At 36.7% G+C, this 22,418-nt stretch overlaps 1 protein-coding gene across 1 annotated transcript in view; it reads right to left on the bottom strand.

The window, feature by feature from the left end:
- DBF4 (DBF4 zinc finger) overlaps positions 1 to 22,198 on the bottom strand; it is a 38,898-nt gene extending 16,700 nt beyond the window's left edge. Inside the window, exons 1-5 of the mRNA XM_021714077.1 lie at positions 22,025 to 22,198; positions 16,286 to 16,465; positions 14,485 to 14,535; positions 13,819 to 13,888; positions 13,200 to 13,276 (exon numbers count right to left, since the gene is read on the bottom strand). Coding sequence (XP_021569752.1) covers positions 13,200 to 13,204 — 5 coding nt within the window. The 5' untranslated portion in view covers positions 13,205 to 13,276; positions 13,819 to 13,888; positions 14,485 to 14,535; positions 16,286 to 16,465; positions 22,025 to 22,198. The remainder of the gene's footprint in view (positions 1 to 13,199; positions 13,277 to 13,818; positions 13,889 to 14,484; positions 14,536 to 16,285; positions 16,466 to 22,024) is intronic.
- Positions 22,199 to 22,418: the final 220 nt, after the last annotated feature.

The raw sequence follows: 22,418 nt of genomic DNA, 5'->3' as shown, positions 1-22,418 counted from the left end.
GGCATCTTGCTAACCAGAGACGTGAAAGACCTTTACAATGAAAACTACAAAGTACTGTTCAAAGAACTCAAAGACGACACAAACAAATGGAAAAATAACCATGCTCATGGATTAAAATGTTCATCCTATCCAAGGTAACCTACAGAATTAATGCAATGCCCATTAAATTACCAGCAACATTCTTCTCAGAACTGGAAATGACAATATAGAAATTCATATGGAAACATAAATGACTGCAAATAGCCAAAACAATCCTCAGCAAAATAAACAAAGCAGGAGTTATCACACTCCCAGACTTTAAACTCTATTATAAAGCTACAATAATCAATACAGGCTGGAATGGTACAAGAACAGGCAAATAGACCAATCGAACAGGATAGAGATTCCAGAAGCAAAACCTCAATTTCTCAACCAACTCATCTTCGACAAAGCATCTGCCAACAACCACTAGGGAGAGGAGAACCTATTTAGTAAATGGGAAAACTGGCTGACCACACGCAGAATATTAAAACAAGATCCCTACCTATCACCATACATAAAAACCGGCTATAAATAGATCAAAGATCTAAATGTAAAACCTCAAACTATAAGAACCTTAGAAAATGCAGGAGACACCCTTATGGAAATTGGAACTGGCACTCAATTCCTGATAAAACCCCAAGTGCCCATGCTGTAAGAGATAAGATAGACATGTGGGACCTCATCAAATTGACAAGCTTCTGAAAAACCAAAGAAACCATCAAGAGAGTGGGTAGACAGTTCACAGACTGGGAAAAAATATTTGCTAACTGTATGTCTGACAAAGGCCTAACATCTGGGGTCTACAAGGAACTCAAACGTGCCAAAAAGAAAAAAACAAACAGCCCCATTACAAAGTAGGCAAAAAATATGAATAGGCACTTATCAAAAGAAGACATATGAGCAGCCAATAGATACATGAAAAATGCTCAGCCTCACTAGTCATCAAAGAAACACAAATTAAAATTACACTGAGACACCACCTAACTCCAGTCAGTATGGCTATCATCAATAACTCAAAAAACAACAGATGCTGGAGAGGATGTGGCGAAAAGGGAACACTTCTACCTTGTTGGTGGGAGTGTAAACTAGTACAGCCTTTGTGGAAAACAGTGTGAGAATTTCTAAAAGATCTAAAAATTAACCTTCCTACAACCCTGCAATCCTCCTACTGGGAATATACCTGGAAGGACTCAAATCACTTTATAAAAAAGTAGTAAGAACATGGAACCAACTGTGCTGCCCATCAAAAGAGGACTGGATAAAAAAAAAAAATGTAGTACATATACATGATGGAATATTACACAGCCACAAAGAAGAACAAAATAATGAACTTCATAGCAACCTGGACGAATTTACAGTCTATAATACTGTGTGATCTTTCACAGAAACAAATAACGAAGTATCCATGTTCTCACTCATAAGCAAACCTTGAACAATTATCGTAATAGTATAAGAAAAGGATTGGCAGTAGTGGGAAACTGCTAGGAGTGGGGTGGGGAACAGGGACCGGCAGTAGTGCGAGTCTGCGGGGAAGGGGGGACACACCTCACCAATAAGGGTACCTACATAATGAACATTGGTATACATAACCCTGAATTGTATCCCACATCTTTAAAGTAAAAAAATTAAAAAAAAAAGAAAGGAGCAAGGTAGAGAAGGGGATCCCTAATTCCCTATATAAAGCTACACAAGTACAGAAGTAAATTTCAAATTGCACATGCTAAGGACAGACCTAAAGCAACATAGCAAGGGCTTTGAAAATTGAAACTGAGATTAGAGCCACTATCCACAAAAATTAAGACAGAACAGTTTAAATAAATGGAGTAACTGCTTGCCAAAACAGGAGGAAAAAAATCAGCAATTTCCAGATTACTAGATCTGGATCCCACATAATATAACATTTACATGTCCAGCATACATCCAAAACTAATTACACCAGGAAAACATGATCAACTCTCAAGGGAAAAGGACAGTCAGATGCCAATCCCAAGATGCTCCAGATGTTGAAATTACCAGAAAAAGACTCCAAAAGTAAACATCAACACATTAAAAAAGAATGGAAAGATACAAGTTCTCAGCAGAAAGATAAAATAAGAATCAAATTGTAGAACTGAAAAAAATATCATTTAAGATACAAAATTCACTGAATGGGCTTAATAGCAGAATATAGATGACAGAGTGAAATGTAAAGACAAATGAATAGAAATCTCCAATAGGAAGGGGGGGGCGGAGGAGGAGGAGGAGGAGGAGGAGGAGGAATCGCAAAAGATACCTGCACATGTATGTTTATTGCAGCATTGTTCACAATAGCAAGAACCTGGAATCAACCATGCTGTCCATCAAAAGGAGGAGAAGAAGAAGACCAGGGGAAAAAAACAGATTTCCTCAGGGACCTACGGGATAACATCAACAGTTCCAAGCACTGACCACCCTTAGAAGCAGCCCCATAATGAGATCAGGAGAGTACTTATGGAGAAGGTGAGTGAAAACAACAACTTTTCGTCTCTACATACCTCATATAAGGTTCTGTGGCCCCAGCTAAGGGTGAGCTTTCCCCAACAACCTTCTGACACCTACGGAGTGCAAAGGGCTGCCCTAAATTGAGACAGGCACTCCTGAGACTCACATGGAACCTGGGCAATCCAGTTCCCAGGGAACCCCAGTGGCTCTGCTGGAAACACCCTGCATGGGAGGTCTGCCCTCACGGGCAGTCCCCACTCCCTCCCTAACAACCAGCAGTGGCAACATGCCCATTATGGTGACATTTCTCTGGTGCTGGCATCCTTGGGGTTCCAAGTCAGGGCTGCAAGCATGGCTGGCCCTCAGGGGATTGCTATCATTGCAATAGCCACTCCCAAGAAGCAGGGTGGGAACTAGGAGGCAGCCCTGCCAACTGAGGGAGAAAGAGCAAATGCTCCACAAACAAGATAGCTGTTTCCCTTTTAATTCTGGACAAAATGGGCAGTCCCACCCAAATGAGAGGAAGCCAATCCATGCCCCAAAGTGCATCTTAGAGGAGAGCGGCAGAGCCCACCCCGGCTGTCTGCCAATCCTGCTGACCAGGCAGCTGCTGGAGCAACTGGATAGCCAGGTCCCCAGCATCTGTGCCAGAGAAAGAAACTCCTCTGAACTAGAGGAAAGAAGCTGCCTCGTCCCTGCCAGACTGTACTGATGAAGCAGTCTTTCCCCCAAGTTCACCAACCTTCCTGCTACTGTTGCCCTGCCCACAGGTGGACCAGAGGAGGGAGGTCAGGTTAAAAAAAACAACACAGACTGCCACCACCAATAGTAGCAACCTCACCCAATAAGAAAAATAACAATAGAGGAATCTACCCTCACAAATGAGAAAGAACCAGTGAAAAAACACCAGCAACCCCCAAAGCCCACTGAACACTCACAAAAAGGTCTTCTCAGATCCTAAGTAATGGAAACCATCCAGAACGACCTGTTCTTGATGACAGACATAGAATGTAGACTGTTGGCAAAGACACTCAAGGAGACCCACAAGAAAGTCAACAGCAAATCATTCAGGTCATGAAAACATTGCAGTAAGTGAAAGCTGACCTGGCCATTCTAAGAAAGAACCAAACTGAACTTAAGGAAATGAAGAATTCTCTCCTGGAATTTCAAAACACAACAGCAAGCCTTAACAGCAGAACTGACCAGGCAGAGGAAAGAATCTCAGAGTGTGAAGATCAAGTTACTGAACTAGGAGAAAAGACTTAGGAAGAATAAGTAAAGATTTAGGATTATGTAAAAAGACCAAATCCATGGCAGACTGGCATCCCTGAGAGAAGGGGAAACAAATACCCTGGAACAAGCCTTCCAATATATCATCCTGGAAAACTTCACCTATCTAGCTACAGAGGTGGCCATGTTGACGCAAGACATTCAGAAAACGCTGGTGAAGTGTTATATGAGATCATTCCCAAAGCACATAATGATCCACCTCACCAAGTTAGCGAAAAAGAAAAAATCCTAAAAGCAGCTGGAGAGAAGGGACAGAGCACCCACTGAGGGAAATCTATCAGAATTGCAGCAGATTTCTCCCATCTTTAATATTTTTAAAGAAAAGCAATTCCAGTCAAGAATTTCCTACCCCAAGATAAGCTTCATTAGGGAAAAATTAAAATCCTTTCCAGACATCCAGTCCCTAAAAAAAAAATGCTACCTTCAGACTAACCCTTCAGGAAATGCTTAAAGAAAGTTCTAAGCGCAGAAAGAATAGTTCCACCTATCACAAAAGCACAGATAAGTAGAGTTTATAGACCATACAAATCAACTGCAAAGCCTAAAATACAAAGCAGCCTCTTAACAGTAATATAGCAGGCACAAATACTCATATATCAATAATTAATTTAAACAAGAGAGGTCTGAATCCATCACTCAAAAGGTAGAGTGGCAAACTGGATAAAGAAGCATGATTCATCCTTCTGCTGCATTCCGAAAACTCAACTTACTGCTAATGACAGCCAGAGGAACAAGGTAAAGGGCTGAAGAAATGTCTTCCAGGAAAATGGGAAACAAAAAGAGCAGAAATAGGTATTCTTATATCATTCATACTAGACTTTAAACCAATAAATGTTAAAAAGGACAGTGAAGGAACACACTATGTGATAAAAAGCTCAATCCACCAGCAAGAAATACTCATCTTGAAATATATATGCACCTAACAGTGGAGCAACAAGATTTATGAAACAATGCTAATTAGTTTGCTAATTAAACTAAGAGAGAACACAGACAGTCACACATAGTTGGAGACTCTAATACCCTGCTAAACAGCCTTAAACAGATCACTGAATAAAAAAAATTAATGAGGAAATCAGAATTTTAACATTTGGCCAACTGAATCTAATAGTTATCTACAGAATACACAACCATCACAAAATATACATTCTTCTCACGAGTACATGGAAAACATAATCTAAGATCAACCACATACTTGGACACAAATCAAGTGTCAACAAATTCCAAAAGGTTGAAATCATACCAAGCATCTTCTCAGATCACAGTGAAGTAAAAATATATATTGTTACTAGCAGGAACCTTCTCAAACACAAAAATACAAGGGGAACCCCCAAAAACCTGTAATTATTTTTTGGAGGGTAGACCCCTTGTAGTACACTCAGAATCTGTTCCTCCAGATCAAATAGTCAACCAAAGTATTAATCTGAAGTTTTGAGAAGGTGTCACAATTTGCAGAAAAAAATGTCCCGAGTTGTGGCAAATAGGTTACTAGTTCTTCCACCATGACAATGCACATGCCCCACCAGATTGACTGTTTAGCAGTTTTTGACCAAAATTGGCATGACCTAGCCTCCCTATTGACCTGTTCTCCTCCCAAGTGACTTTTTTTTGCTTCCCTGGATAAAAAAGGCCCTCAAAGGGAAACGTGGAATTTGCCAATGTGGAAGAGGTGAAATAAAAAATGGCAGAAACACTAAAAGGCATCAAAATTGACAAATTCAAAACCTGTTTTGAGCAGTTGGACAAAGTATCTTGATAGGTGTACTGCATCAAATGGAGAGTATTTTGAAGGTGACTGAAATTTAAACATGTAAGAATAAACACACAATTTTATAAATAAATTCCAGGTTTTTTTGGGTCCCCCTCATACATGAAAATTAAACAACATGCTTCTGAATGAGTTTGGGGCTAACACAAAAATCAAGGCAGAAATAAAAAAGCTTCTTAGAAATTGACAGAAAGAAATCTAATAACCCTACTAAAAAATGGGCAAAGAACAAATACTTCTCAAAGAAGATACACAGGCAGCCAATATCAGTTTCACTAATAATCAGAGAAATGCAAATCAAAGCTATGAGATACTGGTCAAGATCGCTATCCTTAAAAATTCAAAAAACAACAGGTGTTGGTAAGGCTGTGGAGAAAAGAGAATACTTCTATACTGTTGGTATGAATGTAAGGTAGATCAACCTTTGTGGAAAACAGTGGGGTGATTTCTCAAAGAATGAAACATTGAGCTACCATTCAAACCAGCAATCTCACTCCCCGGGAATATACCCAGAGGAACAAAAATGTCTAGCAAAAAGACACCTGTATGTGTATATTTAATGTAGCACTATTCACAACACCAAAAACATGGAACCAACCCAAATACCCATCAAAGGTGGACTGGACAATGTGGTACATATGCATAATGGAATACTATGTAGCCATAAAGAACAAAATACTGTCCTTTGCAGCAACATGGATGCAGCTGGATACCATCATTCTAAGCAAACTATTGCAGAAACAAAAAAAACCAAATACCACATGTTCTTACTCATAAGTGGGCACTAAACATTGGGCACGTGGCCACAAAGATGAGAACAGCAGATACTGGGCACTGCTAAAGGAGAAAAGAAGGCAGGGAGGAAAAGGGGAACACAATCACTTTGGGTACCATGTCCACTCCTTGGGGGGTGGGGCTTGCTAGATGTCTAAACCCTGCCTTCACAAAATCTACTTATGTAGCAAATCCTCCAATGCACCCCACAACTTTAAAATACATAAATAAATAAAACTAGAAAATGTTTAAAAAGCTCAGGACTTGCAAATAATTTCAAAGTAAACCAAGCATAGGCATATCAAACTTATAAAAGCCAAAAATAAAAAAATCTTAAAAGAAGCTAGAGAAAAATGATACAGTACATGTAAGTGAACAATATGAATCACTGCAGATTTCTTTTCAGAATCTATGGAGGTCAGAAAACAGTTATGGAACAGGAGTAAAGTGCTGAAATAAAGAACTCTCAGGCAGGGTAAAGGCTCATGCCTGTAATACCAGTACTTTGGGAGACTGAGGCTGGAGGATTGCTTGAGTTCAGGAGTTTAAGACCATTTTGGCCAGTACAGTAAGACTTCATCTCTACTAAAACAAAAATTAGCCAGGCATGATGACATGTGACAGTAATACCTGTTACTTGGGAGGTTGAGGCTGTGGTGAACTGTGATTGTATCACTGCACTTCAGCCTGGGCAACAGAGTGAGACCCTTGAATTTAAAACAAACGAAAAAACCCTCTTAATTCATACTTCTTCCTCCAGTGAAAATATTCTCCTATGAAGGATAAGTAACAGAATTCCTGGCCAGCAAAACTGCTCTTAAAAAAAAAAAAGAGCTAAAAGAAAAAAGATACCTGCACACGTATATTTATTGCAGCATTGTTCACAATAGCAAGAACCTGGAATCAACCATGCTGTCCATCAAAAGAGGACTGGATTAAAAAAATGTGGTACATATACACGATGGAATACTACGCAGCTATAAAAAAGAACAAAATCATGAATTTCGCAGCAACCTGGATGGAACTAGAGTCTATAATACTGAGTTATCTTTCACAGCAACAAAGATCTGAGTATTACATGTTCTCACTCATAAGTGGACCTTGAACATCTATCACAATACTATAAGAAAAGGATTGATAGTGGCGGGAAACTATAGGGGAGTAGGGAGGAGAAGGGAGGTGGGATTAACAGTAGTCAATATCTATCTGGGGAAGGAGGGGCACACATCATCAACACGGGTACTTACACCTTGCATAGTTGTATACCTAATCCTTAACTGTACCCCACAATTTAAAAATAAAAAATATGTTAAAAAAAAAAGAAAAAAGATAAAGAAAAATAAGTTATTTTCTGTAGGGTACTTCATGTGATCTCGTTCAACTGTCTGTGTTAAAGAATTGGCCTGAAAAAAAAGTTGTTCTTCAGGCTAAAGGAATATCAGAGAGAAACATGGAATTTCAGGAGTGAAGGAAGAATAAATCAGTGAGTAATTTGCTTTTTTTCTTAAGTTTTCAAGCAAAAAGTTTAACACTGGTAAGATTTTCACTATATTATACGAAGATGTAATAAACAGCATAACAAGATTGGTGGAGAAAAGTAAAAGGGCTTGAATAGTTTTAAGGCTTCTATACTGTATTTGAAGAAGTTAAAATATTAATTTTAAATATTCTGGAAGGTTACAAATGTATGTTCTAAGTTCTACAGCAATAACTTAAAATAAACTAAAAGAGAACAGGAAAGGAGAGGAACAGAAGAATACTCTACATAGGGTATCAACAGAAAACTAAGCAAATTGGTAGTTCCAAATCCAATATTAATAATTACATTAAGTATAGATCAGTTAAGCATACCAATTAAAACACAAATTGTCAAATTTGATAAAAAGGCAAATTTTTACTATTTACAGGAAGTCAATTTAAAATAAAAAGACATAGACATTTCAAATGTAAAAGGATGCAAAAAAAATGCTAGGTAAATACTAATCAAAAGCAAGTTGGAGTAGTTAACGTACAACACACAAAGTGACTTCAGAGCAAGGAATATTAACAGGGATAGACAGATAAAAGATAAAAGGGTCAGTTCATCACAAAGGCATAATATTAAATGGGCATACACCCAAAAACAGTCTTCAAAATACATGACTCAAAACTGTACTAGAACTAACCATTAGTAGACAAATCCACAATTTTATTTGGTAACGTCAACACTCCCCTCTCTTAGTAGTGGATAGAACAAGACATAAAATAATTATGGATACAGAATACCTGAGTAACACTATTATCGAAGTTGACATGGAACGTTTACCAAGATACTAAGTTCTGGATAACAAACCCTGACAAAATTTTAAAAGTAAAATCATGAATGCATTCTGTGACAACATAATAGAATTCTGTCACAGAAAGATAGCTGAAAATCTCCAATTATTTGGAAACAATTGACATACTTTCAAGTAATCCACTAGCAAAGGCACAAGAAAAACTTTAAAATATTTTTAATTAAGCCAGGCAAGGTGGCTCACACCTGTAATCCCAGCACTTTGGGAGGTGGAGTCGAGAGGACTGCCTGAGCCCAGGGGTTCAAGACAGCATGAGCAACTTGGCGAGATCTCGTTGCTATAGTAAATAAAAAAAATTAGTCAGGCGTGGTGATGCACGCCTTTAGCTCCAGCAACTTGGAAGGCTGAGGCAGAAGGATCGCCTAAGTCTAGCAGGTTGAGGCTGCAGTGGCCCATGAGTGTGTCATTGCACTCCAGTCTGGATGATGGTGAAACACTGACTCAAAAACAGTAATTTTAAAAAATTAATTATAGATGAATGTCCAACATATCAGCAACAGAAATTCTCATTCATTGCAGGTGGGAATGCAAAACAGAAGACAGTGTGGCTGTTTCTTATAAAACTAACCATATTCTTACCATATAATCCACCAATCATGTTCTTTGGTATTCACCTAAATGAGCTGAAAACATATCCACATACACAAAAAACCCCAAAATCAAAATAGCACATACACGGATGTTTATAGCTGCTTTACACATAACTGCCAGAACTTAGAGGCAACCCAGATGTTCTTCAGTAGGTAAATAGATAAACTGTGGTATATCTGGATAATGGAATATTACTCAGCATTAAAAAAAAAGGAAAAACAGAAAAAGCTATTAAGCCATGAAAAAAGACATGGAGGAAACTTAAATGAGTATTAGCAACAGAAAGTAGTCTGTTTAAAAAAGGCTGTATACCGTGGGAAAGGCAAAACTATGGAAACTTTAGAGGACCAGTATTTGTCAGGGGCTTAAGGGGAGGCAAGGAAAACAGGCAGAACATGGATGATACATGTCATCATTACTCATGATGTCAAAATCTATAGAATGTACAACACCAAGGATGAACCCAAATGTAAACTATGAACTTTGGGTTATAACAATGTGTCAATGTAAGTTCATAGATTATAACAAACAAGTGTGAGATTGCTGACGATAGAGAAGGCTGTGAATATGCTGGGACAAAGGGTAGATTTTGTACTCTCCACTCCATTTTGCTGTAACATAAAACTTCTCTAAAAAATAAAATTTACTTAAAATAATCCTACATAAAATGTGTGAGATGCAGCTAAGGAAAGTTTGAAGGATATTTATAATGTTAAATGCTCATAATAGAAAAGAAAGGTCTGAGCCAGGTGTGGTGGCATGCACCTGTAGTCCCAGATACCTGAAAACTGAGGGAGGATTGCCTTAGCCCAGGGGGTCAAGGCTGCAGTGAGCCAGGATTGCAGTACTGCACTCCGGCCTGGGTAATAGAGCGAGAGACTGTCTTTAAAAAAAAATAAAAAATTTAAAAAAGGTCTGAAATCAGTGATCTAAGATTCTTACCTAAGATATTACAAAGAGAAGATTAAACTCCAAATAGACAGAAGAAATAAAAGCAGTATTCTTGGTTTTGTTATACTAAAAGTTGTTTTTTTTTGGTAAGGTAAATAAAATTGGTAAAACTCTAACTAGAAAAAAAAAAACAAGTAGACACAAAATAGCATTATCAGGAATGAAAGAGAAGACATCACTACAGACCCCATAAACATTACAAGGTTAGAAAGGGAATATTATAAACAACTTTTCACCCATCAATCGACAACTTAGACAAATCCTTTGTAAAACACAAACTACCAAAGTGCACTGCAGAAGAAATAACCTGAATTGTCCCGTAGCAAATGAAGAATTTGAAGTCACAGTTAAAAATCTTCCAACAAAGAAAACTCCACTCCTAGACAGCCTTACTAGTAAACTCTAGTAAGCATTCAAAGAAAACCAATTCAACAAAAACTAGAAAATAGAAATGGGAACACATCTCAGTATTTTATGAGGACAGCATTAAACCTGCAACTAAAACTAGACGAAGACACCAAAAGATTAATACTCTTATTGTAAATATACACAAAAAAATCCTCAACAAAAAATAACTGTTTTGAGCCGGGCTCGGTGGCTCAGCCTGTAATCCTGCGCTTTTGGGAGGCTGAGGTGAGTGGACTGCCTGAGCCCGTGGATTCGAGACCCGCCTGGGCAGCGAGACCTCATCTCTACAATAAATCAAAAAACCAGCCGGGTGTGGTAGCGCATGCCTGTAATTCCGGCTACTTGGAAGGCTGAGGCTGAAGGATCGCCGGAGCCCAGCAGGTCAAGGCTGCGGTGGCCGGGAGCGGCCACTGCACTCCAGTCTGGGCGATAGAGTGTGACTCCAACTCAAAAAAAAACACAAAAAAACTGTTTTGGGATAAACTGGAAAAAAAAAAAACAAAAAACAAACCTCAAAGCACTTAAACAAAGCAGTAGAGCAAAAATACATTTACTCAAATTATTATTATTAACAAGATGCATACTAATAAGAGCATTTATGAGAATCTAATAAATCTTTGAAATTTACAAGTATTTAATGTACATAAGACTTACACCTGTTCATTCAATACCCCTAAAGTGTAATCTCATTAAGAAGTTTAAATTTATGACCTAGCAAACCAAAAGGTTTCCAGAAACATTCTTTTCTCATAAGACCAAAAAATTTCCAGTATGAGAATCAGTGTAACCATTTATATATTCTGGACTACAGAAGTATTTGGTATTTTTATCCTTTTATTTTGGAATAAAGGTAGGATTTGTTTCACAGCTATTTTATCATTTTTCTTGTTTTATGAGGGCAAAGACTACTACTGCATGACACATAACAGGCATTGAGTATTTGTTAATACTGAGAGAATAATGGAGAACACATGATCTGAGCCCTTATGACATTTACAATCTAGTAAACACCAGGTTCAAGGCACTGAAACCTGTTAAGTATCTTACCCTACCCTTCTGTTACTGCCTTAAGCCAGACCTTCAACATTTCTCATGATTACTGACACACCATCCCAGAACGCTTTTCAAACTGCAGACTGTGATCCATTAGCAGTCTGGAAAGCCAATTTAGAGAATTATAAATACCATTTTTAAGAAACAAAAATACTATAGAAATATCAATACACATCATCATATTAAGAAGGGGATTATTCTATGAAACTTGCATACGAAAGACAGAAGTGTGTAGTCAACATAGAGTCCATAAATATCCTTGCGAGTTAAAACTTTTCATACATTTACTTCTATATATAATCCAAACAATCTGCAAAGTGCAGTAGAGGTAATTTATGTGTTATTTAGCATAGTCCAATATAAAAATATCTACTCAACATTTTTGAAAATTTAGTCATTTCAATACTTTTTACGTGTAAGACATTCAAATACTAAGTTTTATTTAACTACTGAATAATTTGTTGCTTTCTGAAAATTTCTCATCTTATACAAATGTGGACTTATTAAAACCATGAAATTCATAAACATTTCATGCCTCCATATATGTATCATGCATATATTGAGTGGTTATGATATAAAAATGTACTCACTAAAAATTGTATTTGAGAGTTCCCAAGGCTTTTTCCAGTTGTCAGTCTTGCAGCAAATAATTCCGTTAGCCATACCATATACTATCCTATACTATATACTATAACAAGATTTTGTTATACCACCATCTAGAGCTGTTGATAAGTATTGTCGCTATGTTCCACAAAGGAGTACATTACTTACATTAGGAACTTGTAATAATAGGTTGATTTTAGTGTTTTTCTTCTTTTCTGAGTTGGAGTCTCACTCTGTCACCTAGACTGGAGTGCAGTGGCCGCTCCCGGCCACTGCAGCCTCAATCTGCTGGGCTCCAGCGATCCTTCCGCCTCAGCCTTCCAAGTAGCCGGAACTACAGGCGAGCGCTACTACGCCTAGCTAATTTTTTTAGTTGATTTGTTGTAGAGATGAAGTCTCGCCAAGTTGCCCAGGCAGGTCTCGAACCCGTGGGCTCAGGTAATCCACTCACGTCAGCCTCCCAAAGTGCTGGGATTACAGGCTGAGCCACTGAGCCCGGCCTGGTGTTTTTCCAATAAAACAAAACAAGAGGGGGATGTAAAGATGTGGGTAAGAGTTTAAAAACTACCTATCAAGCACAATGTTCACTATGTGGGGAATGGGGCACTGATAGCCCAATTCCCCACTAGTATGCAATATGCTCGTGTAACAAACATGAATTCTATTCCCTAAATCTAAAAAACCAAACCAAAACAAAAATAAAATACAAAACCAGTAGTAACCAAAAAGGAAGGGGAAAAAGCCCTATGCTACTATTCCAGGAACAACTTTTATCTGATGAGCACAGTCCTAAACTTAAATGATACACAACAATTTATTTGAATAACAAGCATGCATATAATATACATGCTTACCCCTAGGATATTCTGGCAATATATTTTCTACTTGGCAGAAGACTTTTACAAATCAAACTTGACCATTATTAAACATTAAAGAAGATAACATACCACATCTCTTACAGAAGTACTTGATTTCTTGAGTAAATACAATTCTTTTTTCTTTTGTTCAATGTAGTATCTAATGTCTTTATTAAAAGAAATAAGAGTTTAAGATTAGCAATTTTACCCTTAACAGCGATATTTTGTTGTAGTAAACTTAGGAATGATCATTATAGGCATCCCTTGTGCTATGGTTTGAATGTTTGTCTCCTTCAAATCTCATGGTGAAATTTAATCTCCAATGTGGCAGTACTGAGAGATGGGGACTTTATAGATTAACTGGTTAATAGATTAATGGTTTATCATAGGAGCGAAACTGATGGCTTTATAGGAAGACGGTCTTAAACCCATGTGATATCCTGTGCTGTCTCAGGACCCTGCAGAAAGCCCCCTGCAGCAATAAGGCCCTCCCTAGATGCAGCCCCTCAACCTTGGGTTTCTTAATCTCCATGACTTTAAGAAATAAATTTCTTTTCTTTAAATATTACCCAGTTTCAGGTATTCTGTTATAAGCAACAGAAAGTGATACCCTTGATATCAAAATGTTCACTATGTAAAATCAGGAACCAAAGGACGGATATGGATACTTATACCAAATACTGTCAAAAAACAAATATAAAAGTCTTACCATCAATATGAAGAATTTTTACTCCCCATGATAAGGCATTTGATAATATACTATTTGAAGGAATAAAATCCTGTTTAAACAACAAAAAAAAGTTTTATAGTTCTCTAGGAAGTTACTATAAAAGATGAGCTAAATTTTTTTTTTTTTTTGCATTAATCAGTATTTTTTATTATGGTTTTGTGGGGTACAGTTAAGGGTTAGGTGTACAATGACGTTTCATTCAGGCACCCTGTAGATAAGAAGTGTTTTCCCATCCCCCGACAGATATTTGCTACTGTTAATCCCATGATGAGCTAAATTTTAATAAAAACTCAATTATCTGAACTTAATGTCAGTGAAGCAGTTATTCATTACAGATCCTATACAGTTCAATAGCAAGAACATTAAGATTTTCTTTTGTAATTTCTAAAATCAATCCCACTTAATATGTACTCATGTTCTTGACAATTTAATGCATACTCTAAGGCAAGTTTCAAAAATTTCCTGCAATATTTTAAAAGGCCACAAGATGGGGACGTTTCTCCATGAAGAGTTATCTGTACTTCATAAAATGTAATAACACATGTTGATATTTAGGCATCTGCCTAAAAATGACAAAAGAACTTATGGAATTTCCAGTTGAGTTTTTACTAATCAAATGTATAAATTTTTTAAGTTCTTACTTACATGGTCCTTGATAGCTTTTTCAACTAATAATTTTCCTCTGCTTAAACATACCTATAAAAAGACCAGAAAAAGTTACAGTACAGTGTTTCATTGCAGAAAAGGTTAAAAGGTAAAACAGTTAAATAGATAAATTTTAATTGTACAAGTCTTAATGGGTATTAACACAAATATGCAGTCAAAAGTAATTTTATTTTTTTTGAGTCAGTCTCACTCTATTGCCCAGGCTGGAGTGCAGCAGCACACTCACAGTCACCGCAGCCTTCCATGTAGCTGGAACTACAGGAGCGCTACCACACCCAGCTTATATATATATTTTTGATTTATTGTACAGACAAGGTCTCACCAAGTTGCCCAGGCTGGTCTTGAATCCCTGAGCTCAGGCAATCCTCTCACGTCAGCTTTCCAAAGTGATGGGATTACAGGCTTGAGCCACAGAACCCAGTCGAAAGTAATTTCTTTAGTGTCTTATTTCCTATTAAAAAAGACTGTTTAGCCAGGACTGATTAGCCTGTAATCCTGTGCCTTTGGGAGGCTGAGGTGAGTGGATTGCCTGAGCCCGCGGGTTCGAGACCCGCCTGGGCAGCGAGACCTCATCTCTACAATAAATAAAAAAATCAGCCGGGTGTGGCAGCGCATGCTTGTAATTCCGGCTACTTGGAAGGCTGAGGCGGAAGGATCGCTGGAGCCCAGCAGGTCGAGGCTGCAGTGGCCGGAAGTGACTCCAGTCGGGGCGACAGTGAGACTCCAACTCAAAAAAAAAAAAAGACTGTTTTTGGTGGAGGAACTAAATTAAACTGAATGAAACCTAAGAAGTCAGTTTGTAGTAAATTTTATTCAACTTGGAAAAAAAAAAGTTCCACTGGAATTCTGTATCTATAAATTAGTTGGTTCACCTTTTAGTTTCCTATTAAATTTAAGATTTAGGAAAAACAATAAACTTTGCATACTGTTTTTACATGCTATTTCACTTTCTAAATAAAATACTAGGAAAACTAGTTGAAATGCTATTAGCAAGAATTTGTAACTAATTACTAGTGTATTGTTTCCTTGCTCCGAAGAAAGCGTTAAATTAAATGCATAAGCCTTTGCATAAACCTTTGCCGGTCTCTTCTCTTTTTTGACTTTTTCCCCTTCTTTTGCTTATTTTTTTCAAGTGATATCTTCCATATGTCTCATGTCTTCTTCCCATTTTCTCTGCTTTTCAGATGGTAGTAATAGGTAACTTAAGGAGGATATGTTAAAATAACTTCAGTTACATTTTAAACTTAAAAAGTGAGATAAATTGAACATTCTTATCTTTCGATCTTTTCCTTTTCCCACTCTCAGTTAAATCAATTTAACTTTCCTTCCCTGTATCTTCCAACTTATTGGCAATGGAGTGGTAGAGATATGATTTTACTAATTCTAGAAAAAGGGCTGGTAAGCTTTTAATACAAAGGGCCAGAGAAAAATGCAAAAACCATGCTTAGCTTGCAGGCTGTACACATAAAGGCAGCAGGCTGGATTTGGCCCATGGGTCATACTTTGTTTACCTGTTATGAAATAAATTTTTTTTTCCTTCTTTAAAAGAGATCTGCTGTTAACTTTTTAAACTGCAAATTATAAGTATTTACAGGTGTTATAAGGAAAAAAAGTCAGTTTTCCAAAACACAGTAACTTTATTAATGACTGGAAAGCAACACATAATGTAGCTTTATAAATGTTCTACTAATTAAATTTATTGCCAGCCTGCTATTGAAAACCATGAGATCCTCAAGTTACGGCCTATCTAAGAGTCTCAAAGCATTTTTAAGAGACTTACTGTGTCTGGTGACTTAAATGAACTTCCATCATGGCTAGGATGAGGTGAAGTGGTTTCCGCAGTATATGCAGATTCTGGACTTGGTACAGGAGAAATTCGACCCAATGTTTGTGCAAATTTAGCCTCCTTTTTATTTGAAATAAGATAACTGATATCTTTGCTGAGAAATTCTTCAACTCGCTAGAGGAAAAAAAAATATTTTTTAGTCATAAAAACCATAAATGTTTTCATATATGATTCACAATATAAAATTCAAATTTGATGCGGTTTAGTATCTTGCAAGTTGGTGGTTTTTATATAATACTGTTTCTGATCCTTAAGTTTTGAGGTTTCAATAACAATAGGAATTTCTTTAACAACACAACAATGGCAGCAAGTGGTAGATACTATTATTTATTATTTATTTTTTTGAGTAGATGTCTTACTGTGTTGCCCAGGTTGGAGTGCAGTGGCATGATCACCGTTTCCGTAGCCGCAACCTGCAGGACTCAGGCGATCTTTCCACCTCACCCTTCCAAGTAGCTCAGACTATAGGTGTGTACCACCAAGCTTGGCTAATTTTTTGATTTATTGCAGAGAAGAAGTCTTGCCATGCTGCCCAGGCTGGTCTCAGGCAATCCTCTAGCCTCAGCCTTACAAAGTGCTGGGGTTACAGACATGAACCACCACACCAGGCCAGATACTATTCTTAAATATTTTATATACCCTATTTAGCCTATGTAACAACCCACGATACTAGTATTATTCAATTTTTCAGATGCAGGCCAGGTGCAGAGGCTCACATCTACAATCCCAGCACTTTGGAAGACTGAGGCACCATACCCTTTCTTGAGGCCAGAAATTTGAGACCAGAGGAGAAAAACTGAAGAGAAGTGTCTTGCTTGACATTTATACCAGTAGTAAATAATAGAATTTAAACACAGGCTTTCTGACTCAGGCCTATGATCTAAAGCAGCATTGTCCAAGAGAACTTATAGTGCTGACATAAATGTTCTTTGTTTGCACTATCTAATATGACAGCAGTATATGGTCATACCACCCTGAACAAGCCCCATCTCGTGCAATATGACAGCAACTTGCCCATATGGCTACTCAGTTACCTGAAATACATTTACTGTGACCAAGTCACTAATATTTTTTAAAGAAATGGGGGTCTTACAATGTTGGCCAGGCTGGCCTTGAACTCCTATGCTCAAGAGAATCCTTCTGCTTCAGCCCCCTAGTAGCTGGAATTACATGCATATGACATTGTGCCTAGGTGGACCCACTGCTTTCTAAATTTTATTTCAATGGATTTAAAAAGCCACATATTGCTAATGGTTACCACACTGCACAGAACAGCTCTAATCATTAGGAGTACCTGAAGAAATTTTCCTTACCAAAATGTTTGAAAACCATTGCTTAATACCTGAATTTATAAACATATATACCAGAATCAGTGTTACTGAAGATCACAAATTCAAGAACAGGAAATTAAAATAAGTACAAGTAAATACTAAGCGAAATAATGCTAAAAATAGTGTTAGAAAAATATATCAGCCAGGCTCAGTGGCTCAGCCTGTAATCCTGCGCTTTGGGAGGCTGAGGTGAGTCGATTGCCTGAGCCCGCGGGTTCGAGACCCACCTGGGCAACTTGGCGAGACCTCATCTCCACAATAAATAAAAAAATTAGCTGGGTGTGGTAGTGTGCGCCTGTAGTTCCAGTTACTTGGGAGGCTGAGGCGGAAGGATTGCCGGAGCCCAGCAGGTCGAGGCTGCGGTGGCCGGGAGCGGCCACTGCACTCCAATCTGGGCGGCAGAGTGAGACTCCAGCTCAAAAAAAAAAAAAAAGAAAAAAGAAAAATATATCGTGTAAATGTTATATAAAAACACTAATTAAACACAAATAAATTATCCACTAATAATCATTAACTATTTTCATGAGACAAACTATTTTAAACAGCTATATTTAATTTCTATAGACTCTAAAACTATAAATGATAATAAAAATGAAGCAAAGTGTGCAATAGGTAAGTTAATTTCATCTAAGCATTCAGCAGAATTTGCTGCTGAGACTAATGGCCTCCTTAGTTAAGTACAAATCACTTTTATTCCTGACCAACATTCATTTTCATTGACCAGTACATAAAGTATCCAGGGAATACAGACTCAAATGTCTACAAGGACAAGGAAAGAATATAATGAGCAAATTCTCACATCAAATACTGCCTTCATTTTAATAGAGGCCATAGCAATGACAGAAGTTCGAATCTCCTATACTTTTTATTGTGACAAACGTAAAATTTGCCATTTTAACATTTTTAACTATACAATTTAGTGGCAATAAGTACACTCACAATATTATGCAACTAACACTAATAGCCATTACTAGAACTTTTTGTCTCAAACTGAAACTCTGTACCCATTAGACAGCAAATCCTCATTCCCTCCTTTTCTACTTTCTGTCTCTATGAATTTGGCTATTTTAGATACCTTATAGTGGGATCTTACATTATGACTGGCTTTCTTCACTTAGCACAATGTTTTTAAGTTTCACCCACGTTGTAGGATGTATCAGAATTTCATTCCTTTTTAAAGCTGAATAATATTCCACTATACATACGTTTTTGACTATCCATTTACATGTGGGACATCTACTTTTTCATTATTGTTAATAGGCTATGAACATATGCTATGAATACACAATAGAGCATACTGTACAACAAACTCAAATATCTGTTGAGTTAATTTACCGTATCTTTTTTATTCTTTGTGATAATGTCCTCTGAGTCATTAATTTTGACTTTTTAATTTTGATTAGTCCCTCAACTATTATCAATTATCAAGTACAATTTATATTTTTTCATTTATTGCCTATAATTTTGGTATCATAGCCAAGAAATCACTGCCAAATCCACTGTCATGATGATTTCCCCTATATTTTCCATTAAGAGTCTTAGCTCTTACTTTGACATTTATCCGTTTTGGGTTAATTCTTGCAAATGATATAAAGGTCCACCTTCATGATTTTTGCATGTGGATTACCTAGTTTTCCTAGAACCAGTTGTTGAAAAGATTATCCTTTCCCCATTATATATATGGTTTAGCACCCTGTTGAAAATCAATTTGCCATATATGTAATAGCTTATTCCTGGGATCTCTGTTCTATTTCATTAGTCTGTATGTCTGTTCCTGTGCTAGTACCACATATTTCCTTTGGTTTTCCATTTCTTACTAATAGTTACAATTTGGCCTGAATGTAACTTTTGTGTCTTGCCACTTCCCCCATTTAAATCCCAAGCTCAAGTCCCACTGCAACATTAGCAACTGTACCAATAAGCTACATTGACATGAATTTTTTAATACACTCTTTTCTTTATATATTATGTCCAGTTTTCCTGGTATATTTCTACTAGGTCTTCAAGATTCAGTTCAAACTTTATCTCTGTTGATTCTCAGTGGCAGAGTTAATCATTCCCATCTCTATTTTCTAATAGCAATTTCTACATATTTCTATTAAAGTGTTGTTCTGCTATAAATTATTGAGTTGTCTGATGTTCCCATTAGACTGAGAATACATAGAGGACTAGACTAAATTTTACATCTCCAGCACAGTGCTGACACATGGGGAACACTGGTGGAAAATTTTTTTAATGAATTCCCACATAGTCTTAATTATTCTTCAAAGCTGAGTTCAAATTATGTCTATACAATGCCCTCCACGATTCTTCAGTTGGCTGTTATCTCTCTCTCCTCTTGACATTCTATGCTGCATTACAATTAATTGTATCCATGTCATCACTACTTGGAACTTGAGGGTAGGACAGGCATAAGATTTGCTTTTGAAACTACCAAAACGCACAATAGAGTGCACTGTAAATAACTATTGATTCAGTTTTACCATGGTCCTCCATTTATTAGATATTGTTGAATCTATGCCTTTTAAAGAGTAAACTCATTTTCTGATGACTTAAGGTCACGCTGATGAACAGCAAACATTTAACTCTATCCTCAAGTTAATCATGTGCCAAGGTATCTGCCCTTATATTTCTGTTCTGCCCTGACTGCCTTATTTTAGTCAAAACTGTTCAGACATGGACCTAAATGTGATTGATTTTATCCATGTCCTTCCTTAGATGGCTTTGTAAAGCTAATTTTCTTGTCACTATTAAAGTTATTTCTCCATTATGTCTGAATTCACTGTTGTGCTCTCAGCGATTTGTTGTTGAAGCACAGTCTGTAGATAAGTGGGGGCATTAAGATGTTTTCATTAAATCTAAAGAAAACAAATATATATAAGTGGTCAACTAAAAAGATACCAATATTGATGTGATACAAGATAAATTATAAAAAGGATAAAGGACCTAAGTAATACTAAAAATTAAGTAACAAGCATACTTTCTTTAATGAGTATCTATTTAATTATATTAATAGTTCTTAAAATTGAATCCTAAAACTCTTATATCAGTGTCTAAAAGTTCCTTTATAGTTTATGTAGGAGATCTTTATGACAAAATTTTTTTCAGTGATAGAAATGGTAAATATACTGAAGACAGAAATCAGGACGTAGGGGCTAAATATTAATTACAGAGTGTGTAGGGGGAGACAAGAATTCAGTTAACTATAGCATTTTTAAAAAGAAAGTTAATAGATCATATTCAGGTGAAAACCCACAGCTTTAGGAGAAAATTTGGAAACATTTACACTCTTAATATGCTCTTAACTTCACTGGTCTACTTCATACCATTTTAAAGATTTGAAATGTATAAAACATAAAGGTCCCTCAACTATTATCAGAGGCAGAAATAATCCAGAATTTGTTTTTCAAGTGCCTCAGGAATTGCTTTGGGGGATGGGAGGAGAGAGAAAGTAGGGGGCAGGGGAAGTGGTACCTGCTATAACATCTATACTGCTGCTTTAGTCAGAAGTGTTTCCTTTTTCCATGCTTTACATATTGGACTACTGAACATGATTTTGTTTCAAGAGTTCCACTGCTTGAAAAGCAAATCTAAATACTGGTGATTTAGACTATTAGACTTAAGGTTAACGTGTTATTCATATTTGAGAAGGTTGTCAAACCATATCAGATAGCTACTTTGCAGTCAAAGGAACAGAATGGTGTAGGTGGTACCTTACTCTGGGAATTAAGAAGCTAATAACTGCTCTGATTGGGCCAATTATTTAGCTTCTTTGGACCTCAAGCGCCGCATTTCTAAAATTAAGAGGTCTTTATTCAATGTCTAAGGTCCTTAATGCACAAGATTCTTAATTCAAAACTCTGTTCCTTTAATGACATTCATTCTGCTGAGACTTAATATCTTTATCACTCAAGGGCAATTTTAACACTTGGTGGTTTGCATGGGTTTTCCCTGTTCTGTATGAACATTCTTAACTGTTATATTAGTCCAGACAAATTTATGTAGCTTCCCAATATTCATAATCAAGGAATTTCTGCCATCTGGAGGACATTCTAACATTACACAACAGGCAGTGAGCAGTTCCACTTGGACAAGGGAGTCACTTCTTACACTCTGGAAACTTTACAGTAGATTACTAATCAGAGTAACCTGAAAGTTTTGTCAGACAGCAAAAGGTGATAACAAATGGTTTTTCATTAATGATAAAAAAACAAAAAAAATTTTAAGCTTGGTGGTAATAGATGGTTTTTAGTTTTCCAAAATCAAAAATTTAAATGATTACATAGTGCAAAGTATTACTTTCAAATTTATCCTTTTCTGCCAGTGTATGGTTTTCACTTACCCCTCCTAGATCCTTAATATCCTTTTGCAGTTTTTCAGATATGGTGACAGAAGGTAAGTCAAGGTAAAACACTTTTCCCCAAAGTGGCTTATATTTGGATTTTTCTGGTCTATTATCAGTTTTCAGAGATTTCAAAGACGGTCTGATTTTTTCATTTTTGACTTGAATTCCACCTGTTATTAAAAGTGTTTAGAATGAGATGTTTTACGCAGACATATTTTTTACTGTTTTAAAAATATTTCATTAAAAATTTCATCATACAACTACCAATCACAGAAATCCTTACAATCCCACCAATTTAAGCCATTAACATACAAATATAACTATTGATACTACTACTTCGGATAAAAGCAAAATACTCTATATACAATATACATATTTTAGGTTGTAAAAA

The sequence above is a fragment of the Carlito syrichta genome, unplaced genomic scaffold (assembly GCF_000164805.1).
Source record: "Carlito syrichta isolate Samal-C Ts95f unplaced genomic scaffold, Tarsius_syrichta-2.0.1 Scaffold305203, whole genome shotgun sequence".
NCBI classification, from domain to species: domain Eukaryota; kingdom Metazoa; phylum Chordata; class Mammalia; order Primates; family Tarsiidae; genus Carlito; species Carlito syrichta.
Note: the sequence above shows the minus strand (reverse complement) of the source record. Positions and strands in the feature narration are given on the sequence as shown.